This window comes from Cervus elaphus, chromosome 7, assembly GCF_910594005.1.
Source record: "Cervus elaphus chromosome 7, mCerEla1.1, whole genome shotgun sequence".
In the NCBI taxonomy this organism is placed as follows: domain Eukaryota; kingdom Metazoa; phylum Chordata; class Mammalia; order Artiodactyla; family Cervidae; genus Cervus; species Cervus elaphus.
Window position 1 is genome coordinate 27,035,641 of NC_057821.1, and position 17,363 is coordinate 27,053,003.

Sequence of the window (17,363 nt, forward strand, 5' to 3'; positions counted from 1 at the left end):
GAATTTTACCCCTTGGATATAAGATTGCTTCCACATACCCAGATCAATCGGTGAGATACAACATAACAGGCCATAATGTTTAAAACAACACGATCACCTCAATAGATGCAGAAAAAAATATTTGACAAAATTCAACATCCATTCATGCTTTAAAAAAAGAAAAATTCCAAACAAAATATATATAAAAGGAACTTAACACAATAAAGGTCATATGTGAACAGCCCACAGCTAGCATTGTAATTAATAGGAAAAAGCTTTTTCTTTAAAATCTTGTACAAGGCAAGCATGCCCACTCTCTCCATTTTATTCAACCTAGTAATGGAAGTACTAGCAAGAGCAATTACACATGAAAAAGTTAAATCTATCCAAATCACAAAGAAAAAGTAAAATTATCTCTATTCCCAGATTGCATGCTTCTACATGTAGAAAACCATAAAAATATCACCAAAAAAACTTCTACAAATCATAAACAAATTGTATAAATTTTCAAGATAAAGAAACACAGAAATCAATACCTTATATTTACACTAACAACAAAATAACCAAAAAAGAAATCAAGGAAACAGTCCCATTTACAGAAAACAATCCCATTTACAGAATCATCAAAAAGAACAAAATATATTTAACCAAATACAAAATGTAAATACAAACCAAATACAAATACAAAGGGAAGAGAAAGATCTATATACTGATGTTGGTGTCCTTTAATGGACCAGGACCTGGTGGTCTGGAGTCGACAATAAGAAAGTGAAAGAGAGAGAGCCAGAGGGAGGGAGAGAGAGAGAGAAAGAAAGACACAGGGACCCAAGCTCTGATGGAGCAGAGATGCTTTAATGATTTTTCTGTGAGTATATATAGGCTGTCGGACAAGAAATTTCCTTCGATAATGATAAAGATCAGAAAACCATATGTACAGTAACCATTACCAAGGGAACAAAGGATAATAATGGTCACTAGATCAGGAGACAATCCACATCTCAAGAAAGGGGGTGAGACTAAGCAGTTTTGTCATAAAGAGAATGTTTTACTAAAGGAGACCCAAACCCTGTCTCACACAATGACCTCAGTCCTGAGAACTGTGTGCAGTTCTACTCACTTCTGGCAGAAGCTGATAAGGAACAGAGGACTTATGAGAAACAGTATGTAGGAATCCTCCCATCAAACATTCCCTGACAACTGAAAACTACAAAATATTGATAAAAGAAATTTAAGAAGACACAAATAAATGGAACAATATCATATGTTCATGGATTGGAAGAATTAATGGTGTTAAAATAGCCATACTACCCAGAGTAATCCACAGATCCAATGAAATTCCTATTAAAATCTTAATGGCATTTTACATAGAAATAGAGGAATCAATGCTAAAATTTGTGTGAAACCACAAAAGACACAAAAGAGCCAAAGCAATCTTGAACAAGAATAAAATGGAGGTATTACACTTCCTTGATTTCAAATTACACTAATCCAAATGATATGGAACTTTGAAACTGTCATGCAAACAAACATATAGACCAATGAAACAGAATAGAGCCCAGAAATAAGCACACGCATATGAGGTCCACTAATTTTTCAGCAATGGGGAAAGGATAGTCTTTTCAAAAGTGTTTGAAAAGCTATACATTTACACTAAGTTGAAAATGCTGCTGCTGCTGCGGCTAAGTCGCTTCAGTCATGTCCGACTCTCTGCGACCTCATAGACAGCAGCCCATCAGGCTACCCCATCCCTGGGATTCTCCAGGCAAAAATACTGGAGTGGGTTGCCATTTCCTTCTCTAAAGCATGAAACTGAAAAGTGAAAGTGAAGTCACTCAGTCGTGTCTGACTCCTAGCGAACCCATGGACTTCAGCCTACCAGGCTCCTCCGTCCATGGGATTTTCCAAGTAAGAGTAGTAGAGTGGGTTGTCATTGCCTTCTCCAAGTTAAAAATAATGCAATCTATATGTAAATGGCAATGGCAAGAGTGTGATAGATGTTTGCCCATATAAATCATGTCGTCATTCAGGATGACAACACTATATATGCTAGAGATAAGAGGCAGAAATAAAAGCTGTGAAATAGTCTATGAGAAACAAGTTGAAAATTAGCCTACTCACCTCTCTAGAATACAAACATGAATTTTCTTAATTATTCTGATGTTTACATAAATGCAAAATATTTTTCTTTTGTTTTTTAGTGATCAATACAGAGAGAGAAGGTGAGTAATATTTTTCTTTAGTGTTATTCTAGTGCTTATCCTATTTGTCAGTTTTGTAGAACATTTTTGTATTCTTTGTTTCCATTGGCATTTACATACATATTTTTAAATTCCCTCCTTTCTATTTGTGCCTTCAAGAAAATGGCAATTTTATATAGCTTTGTTGGTAACCAGATTGTTCTATCTTAATCTTTTGTAGTCTTTATCCTTCAACTTTAACCTATCCCATTGCTCTTTTTCTTTCACTTTTACTTTGCTCGCTAGCCACAATTTTTCTTTTGGTTTTTAGTGATCAACACAGAGAGAGAAGGTGAGTAATATTTTTGTTTGTGAGCCCCAGTGATTACCATATTCTTTGAAATGTTGAGATGAGAGTTATCGAGGTATAAAGGTGTTGAGATGAGAAGTACTGATGTATAGAGCCCGAAATCACTATTTGTAGAAGCTTTTTCAAGCTTCTACATTTTAATTTTAAATTTTGGTTACTTATTGCAATTTCTGATATAGCATTTCCTTGAAGCACTCATTTTAATTTTTCCAAATCTTAAAGGAGCCTAACTGTATCCAAAAAGGTTAATACATTTCTTTTTGGAGGCTATTACTTTAGAGAAATCCTTTTTAACTGATAGTCTCAAGAAATCTTTAGTAACGTCTTTGCCATCTCCTCCTTCAGGGGATCTTCCTGACCCACGGATCGAAGCCATGTCTTTTATGTCTCCTTCTTTGAGAGGTGGTTTCTTTATACCACTAGCGCCACCTGGAAAAATGTATCTCTCAGATTGAAGCTTGCTGTATGCTCAGTCACATCCAACTCTCTGTGACCCCCTGGAATGTAGCCCTCCAGGCTCCTCTGTCCCTGGAATTTTCTAGGCAAGAATACTGGAGTGGGTGGCCATTTCCTACTCTAGGGAATCTTCCTAACCCAAGGATCGAACTCACATCTCCTGCATTGACAGGTGGATTGTTTACCACTGCATCACCTGAGAAGGCATAGAAATATATTTAAATTCATCTCTCAGTTTGAAGCTTACATGATTTTTAAATGTACCCTTTCTTCCGCACATTGCCTTCTTTTTTCTTTACACCTCCCGATTCTGACATTTCACCTCCCTCTTTCACTTGATCCTTGTATTGAATTTGACCCACACAGAAAATCAAAGATAACCTCTCCATCTGGAGGTCAGCTTAATCACATTTGTAGAGTCCCTTTTGCTATATAAGATAAGACACTTATAAAATCCAAGGATTAGTATGTGGGCATTTTTAGAAGACCATTATTCTTTCTGTCACAAAATATGCTTCTGCATCATTCTCAACTGTATATGGAGATGTTTTATAGTTTTTGTGTTTTAGAGAGTTGTTTGTAAAATATTGTGTATGCATACAGTGCCACAAGACTTGTTTTGAAAAAGAAATCCTCTATATATCACCATGGATTTTTTTATACAAATTTGAGGAAACCAGACCATTTTAGTCTCTTCTTATAAGTTTTATATAAAAAATATTCTTTTATATTGGAGGAGGATATGGCAACCCACTCCAGTATTCTTGCCTGGAGAATCCCCATGGACAGAGGTGCCTGGTGGGCTATAGTCCATGGGATGGAAAAGAGTTGGACATGACTGTGTGACTAAGCTCACAGCACACCTTCTCTTATACGGATTTTTATGAATATGGAACAACACACTATGTCCTTATTTTATATTCTGGCTTCTTCCACTCTAATTATTTTGAGATTCATCCATGTTCTAGCATGAGAAAATTGTTTACTCTTATTTATTACTGAGTAGTGTCCTATTATATTGATTCATCTATTAACCTGTTTACAAGCATTTAGTTTGTTTCCATCTTTTTAGATAGTAAATAAAACTACTCTGCACTTCCTGGAAAAGTATTTGTATAGACATACAATTTCATTTATCTTGAAAGTAGAATAGCTATATCATATATTTTCTAGTTAATTTATTTCTACTCTAATCTCTATTATTTTATTCCTTCTACTTTACATGGATTTAATTTACTGCTATTTTCATCAGATATTAAGTTGAAGTTTAGATTCTTTTTAAAAATGTATACAATTTTTAAAGTTTACTCTCTACTTACAGTTATTAACAAGATATTGGTTATATTCTCAGTGTTAAACAATACATCCTTTAGCCTACCTTACACCCAATAGATTGTCTCTCCCAGTCCCTAATCCCTATATTGCCCTTCTCCCCTCCCCACTGGTAACCACTAGTTTGTTTTGTGTATCTGTCTGTCTGCTTCTTTTTTGTTACATCCAATAGTTTGCTGTATTATTTAGATTCCACGTATAAATGAAATTATACAATATCTGTCTTTCTCTGTTTGACTTATATAGCAAACTCATTCCCGACTTTTTGCAACCCCATGGACTATAACCCACCAGGCTCCTCTGTCCATGGAATTCTCCAGGCAGGAATACTGGAGTGGGTTGCCATCCCTTCTCCAAGGGATCTTCCCAACCCAGGGATCAAACCCGGGTCTCCCAAATTGCAGGCAGATTCTTTACCATCTGATCCACCAAGGAAGACCTGATATTTAGCAAATAGGGAAACTAAATGGAAAGAGTTTTTTATGGCAAAGATTTCTCTCCTTTCCTTTAATATTCTTCATCTTTAACATTTGTCATTTTAATTCTTAAATGACTTGGTGTAAATCTCTTTGAAATCACCTCACTTATGACTACGTGCCTCCTGGACCTAGATACATATTTCCTTCCCCAGGGTAGAGAAGTTTTCATCCTTTATGTCTTCAAATGTGTTTTCTGTTCCTTTCTTTCTTCTCCTCCTGGGACCTCTATAATGTGAAAGCTAATATGTTTGATATGGTTGCAGAGTCCCCTTAAACTCTCTGCAAATTTTAAATTCTATTTCCTTTTGCTGTTTGATTAGGGTCCATAAAAGGTCTCCACAAATATTCTTTCCTAGTTTAGTCCTCTATGGCTAAAATAAATTAGCCAACCATTCGTTGGCCATTTTTCTATGGTGTACCTAACCTTTTAAGAACAAGAACTCCTGGAGATCCAACTATATCATTTAACTGGAGTGAAATGTGCTGGGCAAAAAAGTATAAATTCTGTTTTGATATGTTCTCCATCACAACTAGTGTAATATCACAAACATCAGTTCAGTTCCGTTGCTCAGGGGTGTCCGACTCTTTGCAACCCCATGAATTGCAGCACTCCAGGCCTCCCTGTCCATCACCAACTCCCGGAGTTTACTCAAACTCACGTCCATTGAGTCAGTGATGCCATCCAGCCATCTCATCCTCTGTTGTCCCCTTCTCCTCCTGCCCCCAATCCCTCTCAGCATCAGGGCCTTTTCAAATGAGTAAACTCTTCTCATGAGGTGGCCAAAGTATTGGAGTTTCAGCTTCAACACCAATCCTTCCAATGAACACCCAGGACTGATCTCCTTTAAGATGGACTAGTTGGATCTTCTCTTAGTCCAAGGGGTTCTCAAGAGTCTTCTCCAACCCCACAGTTCAAAAGCATCTAGCTTTCTTCACAGTCCAACTCTCACATCCATACATGACCACTGGAAAACCATAGCCTTGGCTAGACGGACCTTTGTTGGCAAAGTGATGTCTCTGCTTTTGAATATGCTATCTAGGTTGGTCATAACTTTCCTTCCAAGGAGCAAGCGTCTTTTAATTTCATGGCTGCAATCACCATCTGCAATGATTTTGGAGCCCCAAAAATAAAGTCTAACACTGTTTCCACTGTTTCCCCATCTATTTCCCATGAAGTGAGGGGACCAGATGCTATGATCTTAGTTTTCTGAATGTTGAGCTTTAAGCCAACTTTATCACTCTCCTCTTTCACTTTCATCAAGAGGCTTTTAGCTGATGCTAAAAAACATGTTTTCTTTTTTTTTTTTTTTTTTTGAACAAAAAGACAACCCTTAAATTCCTCCAGATGGGAGAAGAAAAATGAAAGTGGATTATTTTGGGGTGAAAGGGGAGTAAGAATGAATATTGAACCTAACTGTACATGTCTGTATTTTGTTTTGTTTTTCAGAAAAATTTTCATGGAAAGATACACTTTTAATAGTGCTTGGAGCTGGATTATTCATAATAATTGTACTTTTCTATTGTTGCATAAAAAAATACAAAAAACAGGGTAAGATACAAAAAACAGGGTAAGATATAAAAATGTAGTACAGTAAGTTATGAAAAAGCCAATAAAATGAGTGGGAATATGAAAACAAGGAAAGAGTAATATTAATTTTGTCCTGCACCATTTAGGAAAAAGCAAGATTATCAGGGAAGGAAAAAAATTCTCCCATCTCTCTTAGTTCTTTTTCTGGTCTAATAATTAAATTGACACAAGTAGATTAACAGGAGAAAAAAATTGATTTTGTCCATACAGAGGTCTCATAGATGTGAAAACTAAGAAATAATCAAAGTAGGATGTTTATATACTTTTTAAACAAAGAAACAATAAATTTGTGAAGAAGTGACATAGCAAAGAAATTTAGGCCATGTCACTAATTAATGAAGAAATTATTTTGGAAACACACATTATCATATTTTCTAATTTTTAAATTATTCTTATAATTCTGATCAAAACTTATTTGTTCAAGATGTATAATCTCTTCATATACTGTCACATGAGGGTAACTAAATTTTTCATAACTTTGCATTCATATTTGTAAATCTCATTTATTCTTTATTCCTTATCAAGCCTCACTTCTTCAAGGTTTGAGTGGGGTTGTTCCATAATTATTCTTTTCTCAGGTTTATAGGATCTTCTAATTAAATTTCATGTAAATTTGACCAAGGCCCATAAAATATCACTTATATAACTATTAATGAATATATATTTGAATAATTATGATATTGAAAACAGTAGTATTTAAAAGCTTTACCTACATAACAATGACTGAAATACAGTTTTTCTGAAAATTAAAAACAATTATATAATCATATAAAACTATAACATTTTGCCTTTTTTATAATGTAAAATATTAATTTAATATGCTTCTGCTCTCTATTCCCCATTAGCCTAAAATACCTAATGAAAGATTCCTTTCCCTTTCAGGTTTTCAACAGAGGCACTCAGGTAAGATTGAAATACTAATCCCCCACAATGGAAATAATTAAATTACTTAAGCATAAAATTAAGATAATGCTATAAACTGTGACTTGGCACTAGTGGTAAAGAAACTGCCTGCCAATGTAGTAGACACAGGAGACCTGGGTTCAATCCCAGGGTCAGGAAGATCCCCTGGAGAAGGGAATGGCAACCCACTCCAGAATTGTTGCCTGGAGAATTCAATGGACAGAGGAGCCTGATGGCCTACAGTCCCTGGGGTCACAAAGAGTCAGACCTGACCAAGCACATCTTTCTCCTTCCAGAGCTTGTTTATGAAGATTTGTTTATTAGTTTGCTAAAGCTTCCATAACAAACTGCATAGGTTAAATAAAAGAAATTAATTGCTTCATAATTCTGGAAAATATGCATCTGAGATCAAGATACACTAGTGTTGGTTCCTTTGAGTGTGGATCTGTCCCACACCTATTCCCTCATTTCTTGTGGTTGGCTGGAAATCTGTCAAGCTTCCCTTATAGCTCATTTGGTAAAGAATCCACTTGCAATGCAGGAGATGTCGGTTCAATACCTGGGATGGGAAGATCCACTGGAGAAGGGATAGGCTACCCACTCCAGTATTCTTGGGCTTCCCTTGTGGCTCAGCTGGTAAAGAATTCACCTGCAATATTTGACTGGTAGATTTATGACTTTATCTTCACATGTCATTCTTCCTGTACCTTTTCACAGTCTTTCTGAGCATGTCTGTCTCAGCACTCAAATTTTCCCTTTTCATCAGGACAGCAGTCATATTGCATTAGGGCCTACCCTGATGACTTCATCTTAACTTACATCTGCATTGATGTTATTTCCAAGTCAGGTCACATCCTGAGGTACTCTTGAGTTAAGACCAAGATACAAATTTCTGGGGGACACAGTGCAGATTATAATAATCATTACCAACAAAACCCCAACAATCATAATTGTGCACATTATTGGTTTGCCACAAAATGAGCATACCTATGTCGCCAACAATGAGTTCAGGAAATACAATATCAACACACACAAAAAGCCTCCTTCTTGCCCCTCCCAATGACAACCCCCTTATCCACAAAGAACCACTATTCCAACATCTATTAGCACTATAGATGATTTTTCTAAACAGTTGTAGCTCAGCACATCGATTGGAAATAAAAATGTGACAGAATGAATTTCATGTGTATATAAATTAGATCAACTGCCAGATGAACAGTGATACTTGACAGATATACAATAAAAATACACATTTGAAATAGGGTATAAATTAAGAATTTGATTACATTGCTTTTTTTTTTTTTCAAATATTCAGCTGTGTGAACTATATATTTGGAAAATTAAGCCCTTTTAGGCCACATCATTTGCAAATATTTTCTCCCAATCTGTAGGTTGTCTTTTCATTTTGTTTACAGTTTCCTTTGCTGTGCAATAGCTTATAATTTTAATTAGGGAGATGTAGTTTGGATCCCTCTTTCAGGAGGATCCCTTAGAGAAGGAAATGGCAACCCACTCCAGTATTCTTGCCAGAATAATCCCATGAAAAGAGGAGCCTGGCAGGCTATAGCCCATGAGGTCACAAAGAGTCAGACATGACTGAGCATCTGAGCATGCATGCATCCATTTGTTCATTTTTACTTTTATTTCTTTATGGGGCTTCTTTTGTGGCTCAGTGGTAAAGAATCCACCTGCCAAAGTAGGAGATGTGGGTTCAATCCCTGGGTCGGGAAGATCCCCTGGAGAAGGAAATGGCAACCCACTCTAGTATTCTTGCCTGGAAAATCTCATGGGCAGATAAGACTGGCAGGCTATAGTCCATAGGGTCACAAAAGAGTTGGACATAACTTAGTGACTAAACAACAACAACAAGGCTCTTGATGGTACAGGCTTACTATAAGAATCCTTATTTGTTTGCCTTAGGAAACTGGTCTAAGAAAATATTGCTATCTCTTATGTCAGAAAATGTCTTGCCTATGTTCTTTTCTAGGAGTTTTATGGTATCATGTCTTATTTTTTTTTTAATTAGTTGGAGGCTAATTACTTCACAACATTTCAGTGGGTTTTGTCATACTATATGTTTAAGCATTTTTATTTTATTTTTATGTACAGCATTAGGGTGTATTCTAACATCATTGATTTACATGTGGCTGTCCAGCTTTCCAAAAAGACTGTCTTTTCTCTATTGTATATTCTTGCTTCTTTTATCAAAGGTTAATTGATTATAGGCATATGGGTTTATTTCTGGGCTCTGTAATCTGCTCCATTGATGCATTTGTCTGTTTTTGTGCCAATACCATACTGTTTTGATTACTGTAGCTTTGTAGCATTGTCTTTAATCTGGAAGACGTATGCCTCCAGCTTTGTTCTTTTGCCTCAGGAGTGCTTTGGCAATTTTGGATCTTTTGTGAATCTATATGCATTTTAGGATTATTTTTTCTAGTTTTGTGAAAAATGTCATGGCAATCAAAAAATGAGCATAAGAAGAAAAGTAGGCATAAGACCTAAATAGACATTTCTCCAAAGAAGATATACAGATGGTGAACAGGCACATGAAAAGATGCTCAAAATTGCTAATTATTAAAAGAAACACAATTTAAAGCTACAGTGCGGTATCACCTCACACTGGTCAAAAAGGCCATCATCAGAAAGTCTGCAAGTAATAAATGTTGGAGAGAGTGTGGAGAAAAGGAAACCTCATGCACTGTTAGTGAGAATGTAAACTGGTACAACCAGTTTATGGAAAACACTATGGAGCTTCCTTACAAACCTAAATATAGAGTTTCCAATGATCCAACAATCCCACAACTGGGATATCTGGAAAAGATAAAAATTCTAATTTAAAAAGTTACACGTACCCCAATATTCATGGTAGCACTATTTACAATAGCCAAGATGTGGAAGCAACCCAAACATGCATTAAAATGAAAGACAAATATAATATTCACTTTTATATGGAATATTAAAAATAATATAAAAATCCTGTTTACAAACAGAAACAGACTCACAGACACTGAAAAGAAACCTCTGGTTATCAAAGGAGAAGAGGAGAGTCTAAATAGAAGTATGGTATTAACAAATACAAACTACTACATACAAAACAGATGAAAAACAAGGACCTACTGTATAGCACAGAGAACTATATTCAATACATTTTAATAACCTATAATGGAAATGAATTTGAAAAAATATGTGTGTGCATATATATATATGAATTACTGTGCTGTACACTTGAAACTTTAACAGTGTTGTAAATCACTTATACTTCAACTTAAAACAATGAATGCCTAATTAATGTCACAAGTGATTAAAAACCTTTTAAAAAGGTTACTTCTAGGACTAGCATTCCTAAAATGCTTTCTCAATATAGTAAATTGACTTATTTTTTGCCCCCTCTGAATTTCTGGAGATACAGTGAGCAAATGGAAGGTTTCGCACTATGGATGTATGAGTTTGTGGGTACCGATACTCCTATTTGAGCTCTTCTGTGTATATGCATGTTCTATATGAGTGTTTTGTGCGTGTGTGTGTTTCTGAACACTAATAAATAGAACTGCAAGTGCAAATTTTACAATAGAATAGAGTTATTATATGTTTGTATATTTTGATATTTACATAGATCTCTTCATTTTATTTTTTGGATATTTTAGAGAAAAAAAATGGTAAACATTTTGGACACTTTTCCCGTAACCATTTAAATGACTACTATCATTCCCTCCCTTTCTATCTCTTTGGCATCCATTCACTCATTCTTCCCCTCATCCCTCTCCAATTGTCTATATATGGACTACTTTCATATCAACTTCTTCTATCTGTCTTTCCTTAGTTCCAACTCTTCCTATTCCTTGCTTTTCATTATATACCTAGTCTTTTCTATAAAATTTATTGATTTTCTTTCTTTCTTTTTATGTCTCCTGAGAGTTGTCTTGATCTTATTCTAATTTTTGTAGGGGTGAAGGATATCAGGCTGATCACCACATCACTCCCATGCAATAGATGTTTTCATGCAAATGACCACTGATACTGAATCATTGTTACCTTTCAAGTTCAAGGGACAATAACCATGTGACCAATACTGACTCAAAACTTAAGTGAACAGAAGATTCCAAATTTGTTGAGTAAATTATTCCACCTTCTGCTCTTTCAAAGACTATTAATTCAGATGACATTCCTTGATTACATGTGACCTCTAAACCTACTCTCCCAATTCCCTGATCTTATTTCCCAGGTGTTCCCAGGTACACAAATGTTTTGTCTAATAAGAAAGCCCCATAGTATTGTGCAGCTTTTGAATTCAAAATTTCTATTGGTGCAAAATGCATATTTAAAAGATTTATGGGAGGGGGGATCGGGATGGGGAATACATGTAAATCCATGGCTGATTCATGTCAATGTATGACAAAAACCACTACAATATTGTAAAGAAATTAGCCTTCAACTAATAAAAATTTTTTAAAAAGATTTATTCAGAAAACACTAATTCAAGTACTAAAATGTTTATCTCCTTTATTCTCTTGATGTTTTTCGTTTATATTTTTGTTTCAGAGGAAATAGAATTTAGCAGTATAGTAGGAGGCTAAAAGTGGTTACTGATCCGTGTGTACTAAAGGTCCCTTTATATTTCCTCATCACTTTTTAAATATATTGCTTACACATCAAATCACACTAATTTTCTATTCTGAGATAGGTAGAAGTGCCAACACAAACCCAGGGATCTGATACTGTTGAATTCAGAACTCCTAATTTAACTCTTCTGATGGGACTATTTCCAAACTTGGGTCATTTTGCACAATGGAATATATGGTATGAAAATGGTTACTTGTCATTAGTATGGCAGAGGAGGAAATGGCAACCCACTCCAGTACTCTGGCCTGGACAATCCCATGGACAGAGGAGCCTGGTAGGCTGCGGTCCATGGGGTCATTAAGAGCCAGACACAACTGAAGTGACTTAGCAGCAGCAGCAGCAGCAGCAGCATTAGTATGGTGGACTTTGATACTTTTGGTTTTAATTCTAATAAAAGGTGGTCCATTTGAACCAAAAGAAAACTAAGGAATTTTTTCTAATTTTTGACCTAGTCCCTTCCTGACATTGTTCTCTCTTTTGAATGAATTGAATTTATTTCCTTTTGTTAATCAATTAGAGTGAAGAAGGAAAACATGACTCATAATATATTTCACTGTGAACATAAGCATGGTTTCATCTGTGCTTTTATATGTTTTTCCTCAATCACCATCAAACAAATAGTTTACATGATTTTGTCTTTTTCTTTAATCTTCCCAAATTTAGTTTGCCTTCTTCATTTGGCTTTCCATTTTGCCCATTAATGCTTCTGTAATTTTCTCTTCTTGATACAATCTAGGCAGACATGTATTTTTTGTCAACTAAATGTTAGTATTCATATATTTCAAAGATTTACTGGTTTCAAGCTTCTGAAGTGTGAGTTTTCTCCAATATACTCTCAGTCTTTTGATGCACAAACCCTTTCACTATCATTTAATAATTATACATTTTCTTCATGTGTTTTCATACATGAAAGACCAGCCCCACTTAGACTTTAGCTAAAATAGAAATCCGCATTACACTAGTTTCTATATCCATTTGTTGACAAACATGTGACTAGAATCATCCAGTCTACAAATCCTATGTTTCTTTGACAACACTGGTTCAAGATGTTGCACAATGTTTGTGGCTCTTAACATTTTAGATATTACAATGATCAATTTAACTCCATCTATTAAGTAACAGACAAATAAATTTTTAGAGCTAATAAACTGAATAATTATACATTATTTCCATTAACATAGGTAAAGATCATCTTGAAAAGGTTAACTTCGGAACTGACATTTTAATACTTTTCCCCAATTAAGACAAGACTTTTATTTTTACCCCTATTCTTTTTCAGGAGAATACTATATTTCAAAAATGAACTCTCATCCACAGTCCACAGATTCTGTTTTCTTTTCTTTTTTTAAAAAAACAATTTATTTATTTTAATTGGAAGCTGATTACTTTACAATATTGTAGTGGTTTTTTCCATACGTCAACATGAACCAGCCATGGGTGTACATGTGTCCTCCATCCTGAACCCCCCTCCCACCTCCTTCCCCATCCCATCCCTCAGGGTTGTCCCAATGCACCAGCTTTGAGTACCCTGTTTCATGCATCAAAGTTGGTCTGGTGATCTATTTCACACATGGTAGTATGCTTCAGTGCTATTCTCTCAAATCATCCCACCCTTGCCTTCTCCCACAGAGTCCAAAAATCTGTTCTTTACATGTGGATCTCTTTTGCTGTCTCACATATAGGGTCATCATTACCATCTTTCTAAATTCCATATATAAATGCATTAATATACTATATTGGTGTTTTTCTTTCTGACTTACTTCACTCTGTATAATAGGTTCCAGTTTCACCCATCTCATTAAAACTGATTCAAATGCATTCTTTTTAATAGCTGAGTAATATTCCATTGTGTATATGTACCACAACTTTCTTATCCCTTCATCTGCCAATGGACATCTAGGTTGCTTCCATGTCCTAGCTGTTGTGAACAGTGCTGCGATGAACGTTGGGGTACATGTGTCTTTCAATTCTGGTTTCCTCAGTATGTATGCCCAGCAGTGTGATTGGTGGGTTGTATGGCAGTTCTATTTCCAGTTTTTTAAGGAATCTCCACACTGTTCCCCATAGTGACTGTACTAGTTTGCATTCCCACCAACAGTGTAAAAGGGTTCTCTTTTCTCCACACACTCTCCAGCATTTATTGTTTGTAGACTTTTTGATAGCAGCCATTCTGACTGGTGTGAGATGGTACCTCATTGTGGTTTTGATTTGCATTTCTCTGATAATGAGTGATGTTGAGCATCTTTTCATGTGTTTGTTAGCCATCTGTATGTCTTCTTGGGGAAATGTCTGTTTAGTTCTTTGGCCCATTTTTTGATTGGGTTGTTTATTTTTCTGATTTTGAGCTGCATGAACTGCTAATATATTTCTGACATTAATTCTTTGTCAGTTGCTTCATTTGTCATTATTTTCTCCCATTCTGGGTTGTATTTTCACCTTGTTTATAGTTTTCTTCATTGTGCAAAAACTTTTAAGTTTAATTAGGTCCCATTTGTTTATTTTTGCTTTTATTTCCATTACTCTGGGAGGTGGATCTGGCTGTGATTTACGTCAGAGAGTGTTTTGCCTATGTTTTCCTCTAGGAGTTTTATAGTTTCTGGTCTTATGTTTAGATCTTTAATCCATTTTGAGTTTATTTTTGTGTATGATATTAGAAAGTGTTCTAGTTTCATTCTTTCACAGGTGGTTGACCAGTTTTCCCAGCATCACTTGTTTTCCATGTGTTTGTGTGTGTGCCTTCTGATAGTTATCATTTTAAATATGTGTCAATATTTTCCATAAATTTTGTTTCTTGATCTTCCATTTACATGATTGACCTTAAACTTTCCATTTTATTTTTCTAAAGAACCTCAGGAAAGCACTGGCAAGTAAAACTTATTACTCAAAAATGAATTTTACATGACTAATTTCTTGACACCTAACCATTCCCACTCTCTTAATCCATAGGTTTCCTTGTCTTTCCCTTCCCCTGGATGTCTGTTTTATATCTCCAAATTTGTTACAGACTTCTTCAAAGAATGTTCTTTTCATTTACTTTCTCCTCCTAAAAGCCATTTCAATTCCCACTTTCCCCATTCCACATCATTTCTTTCCTACACATATCAGTTTTTCCTGTTTTCCAGGGACTTATTACAGGCTTACTGAAAACTCGATGAGATAAAGGATATTAAATTTAAAGCACAGGGTTCCATCCTATTTATCTTTTGGGTACATTCCTAGTCATAAACTTCATCATATTCTATTGTAAAGGGCACACACAGGTCAATGAGACTTCCCCAAATCTTCAGAGGTGAAAAAAGACACCTAACAGCCTGAGTGAAGTCTATCTATTTACTGTCCTTTCAAAGCCTGTGTAAATTCTGCTTTCTTTGCTTGGTCCATAAGCTTGACACATTCTTTTATGGTACCCAAATACATTACCCTAGCATTCTCAGGCATAAGAATCTCTCCAGTTAGTCTTGGAATTTTTTTCTTCCAACAATGGTAATTTTTCCCTTTTTATTTGATTTTTTGTTTTTCATTTTGAATGTGACAAAGAACATCTTAGCAACCCAAATTTTATTTAATGTTTTTAGAAGAAATATATATTCCAGGAAATTTTCAGTTGTGTATATCTCTCTCAGTTCTTAACTTTCGATGTGAAAGTCAAAGAAAACATTGTCCTAGGAAGTTACCAAAGAATTTTTTTTTCCTACAACAGGATATAATCCTTGAAACTTTGACATTTCTTAAAGACATTTTTAATGATAATGTTCATTTCAAAAGTAATTCAATTCAGTTAAACATCAAATTTATTTATGTATCAGGTTCTATCTGACCACTGTTACAGCTAGAATTGTGGACATACAGGTGCCTTTCCTCTGTCCTTCTCATGTCTCTCTTTTTTTTTTCCCCACTATTTTTTATCATGGTAAAATACATAGCATAAGATTTGCATTTCAAGTGTCCAATTCAGCAACACTAAGTACATTCTCATTTTTGTCCAACCATCAGCACTCTCCATCGCTACAACTTTTTCATCTTCCCCAGTTAATATTCTGTTCCCATTAAACAAACATTCCATTTCCTCTCTCCCTACCATGTGGCAAACACCACATGGTGTTTTCCACATGCTATTCTTCGACATTCTATCTTTCGACATTCCACATTCTATTCTTCCACATTCTATTCTATCCTTCATTCTATTCTATTCCATTCTCCATCTATGAATTTGATTCCTCTACCTTTCTGGCATATGAGTTTATATATATATATTCATTATATTCTGGAAAAAGTGGAAGGCCCAATGAGAGAACCATGATTGATAGGTTTTTATCCAAGAAGGGTTGCTATACTACCTCTTTGCCTGGTGTCATTATCAATAATATTCTCTTTAGTACCTAGGCAAATATAGAAGCATAACATTATTTTATAATTAATGAGATAGTCTTGGAATCTCACGGCTTCAGTGTTTCTGAGCGTGTGTCTGTGAGAACCTCACAGGTAACTACAGTAGGTTGAAAATTTTGTCCTCTTTCCTTCCTGACTTTTTATCTTCGTTTTGAGTGAATTGCTCATTTGTTCCTTTGACTTCATGAATAAATGTGAGAGGGAGGGAAGTGGCAAATCCTATTAATGTATTTCCCTGTGTACCCAGTCATCTAGTCATGGATCCATCTGATACTATATTTTTGTCATTAATATTCAGTTATCATTGTTTTCAAAGATATTGTATGAACATTCTTGTATGATTTTTGTCTCATTTCTTTAGCTTTTCAAGGATATTTGGCATATTCTGTTGTTATTCAGTTTTCCCCATTGGTACTTTTATGATCCATCCTAGAGTTGTAATCTCTGCAGATGTTTTCTTCCAATCCAGTTAAAGCTAGTGATCACATACCTCCAAAATGCTGTCATATTCAGTGTGGCTGATGTAATATGTTTGTCTAATACAGGTTGTTGTCCTGTAATTTAGAAATTGTTTCACTGGAGTTGAATAATTTATTTCCCTTCCTTTCATGAGATTTAATTCAGATAATTTCATTTAGACACTAGCTGAAATGTGTGCATGTGTGCCATGTCACTTCAGTCATTTATGACTCTTTGTGACACTATGAACTGTAGACCACCAGGCTCCTCGATCCATGGGATTCTCCAGGCAAGAATACTAGAGTGGGTTGCCATGCCCTCCTCCAGGGGATCTTCCCAACAGAGGACTGAACAGAGTATCCTACACTGCAGGCAGATTCTTTATCATCTGAACCACTAGGGAAGCCCAGAGATGCATTTGTCGTTGTTCAGTCGCTCAGTCTGTGTCTGACTCTTTGCAACCCCATGGACTGCAGTACGACAGGCTTCTCTGTCCTTCACTATCTCCTTGAGTTTGCTCAAACTCACGTCAATTGAGTCTATGATGCCATCCAACCATCTCATCCTCTGTCACCCTCTTCTCCTCCTGCCTTCAACCTTTCCCAGCA

The 17,363-nt window shown here is 35.5% G+C and overlaps 1 protein-coding gene across 1 annotated transcript in view; it reads left to right on the forward strand.

The window, feature by feature from the left end:
* Positions 1-17,363, forward strand: part of LOC122697222 (butyrophilin subfamily 1 member A1-like) — a 217,972-nt gene that overhangs the window by 2,758 nt on the left and 197,851 nt on the right. The window contains exons 3-5 of the mRNA XM_043907749.1: positions 2,178-2,198; positions 6,241-6,342; positions 7,264-7,284. Of these exons, the coding sequence (XP_043763684.1) occupies positions 2,178-2,198; positions 6,241-6,342; positions 7,264-7,284 (144 nt within the window). The remainder of the gene's footprint in view (positions 1-2,177; positions 2,199-6,240; positions 6,343-7,263; positions 7,285-17,363) is intronic.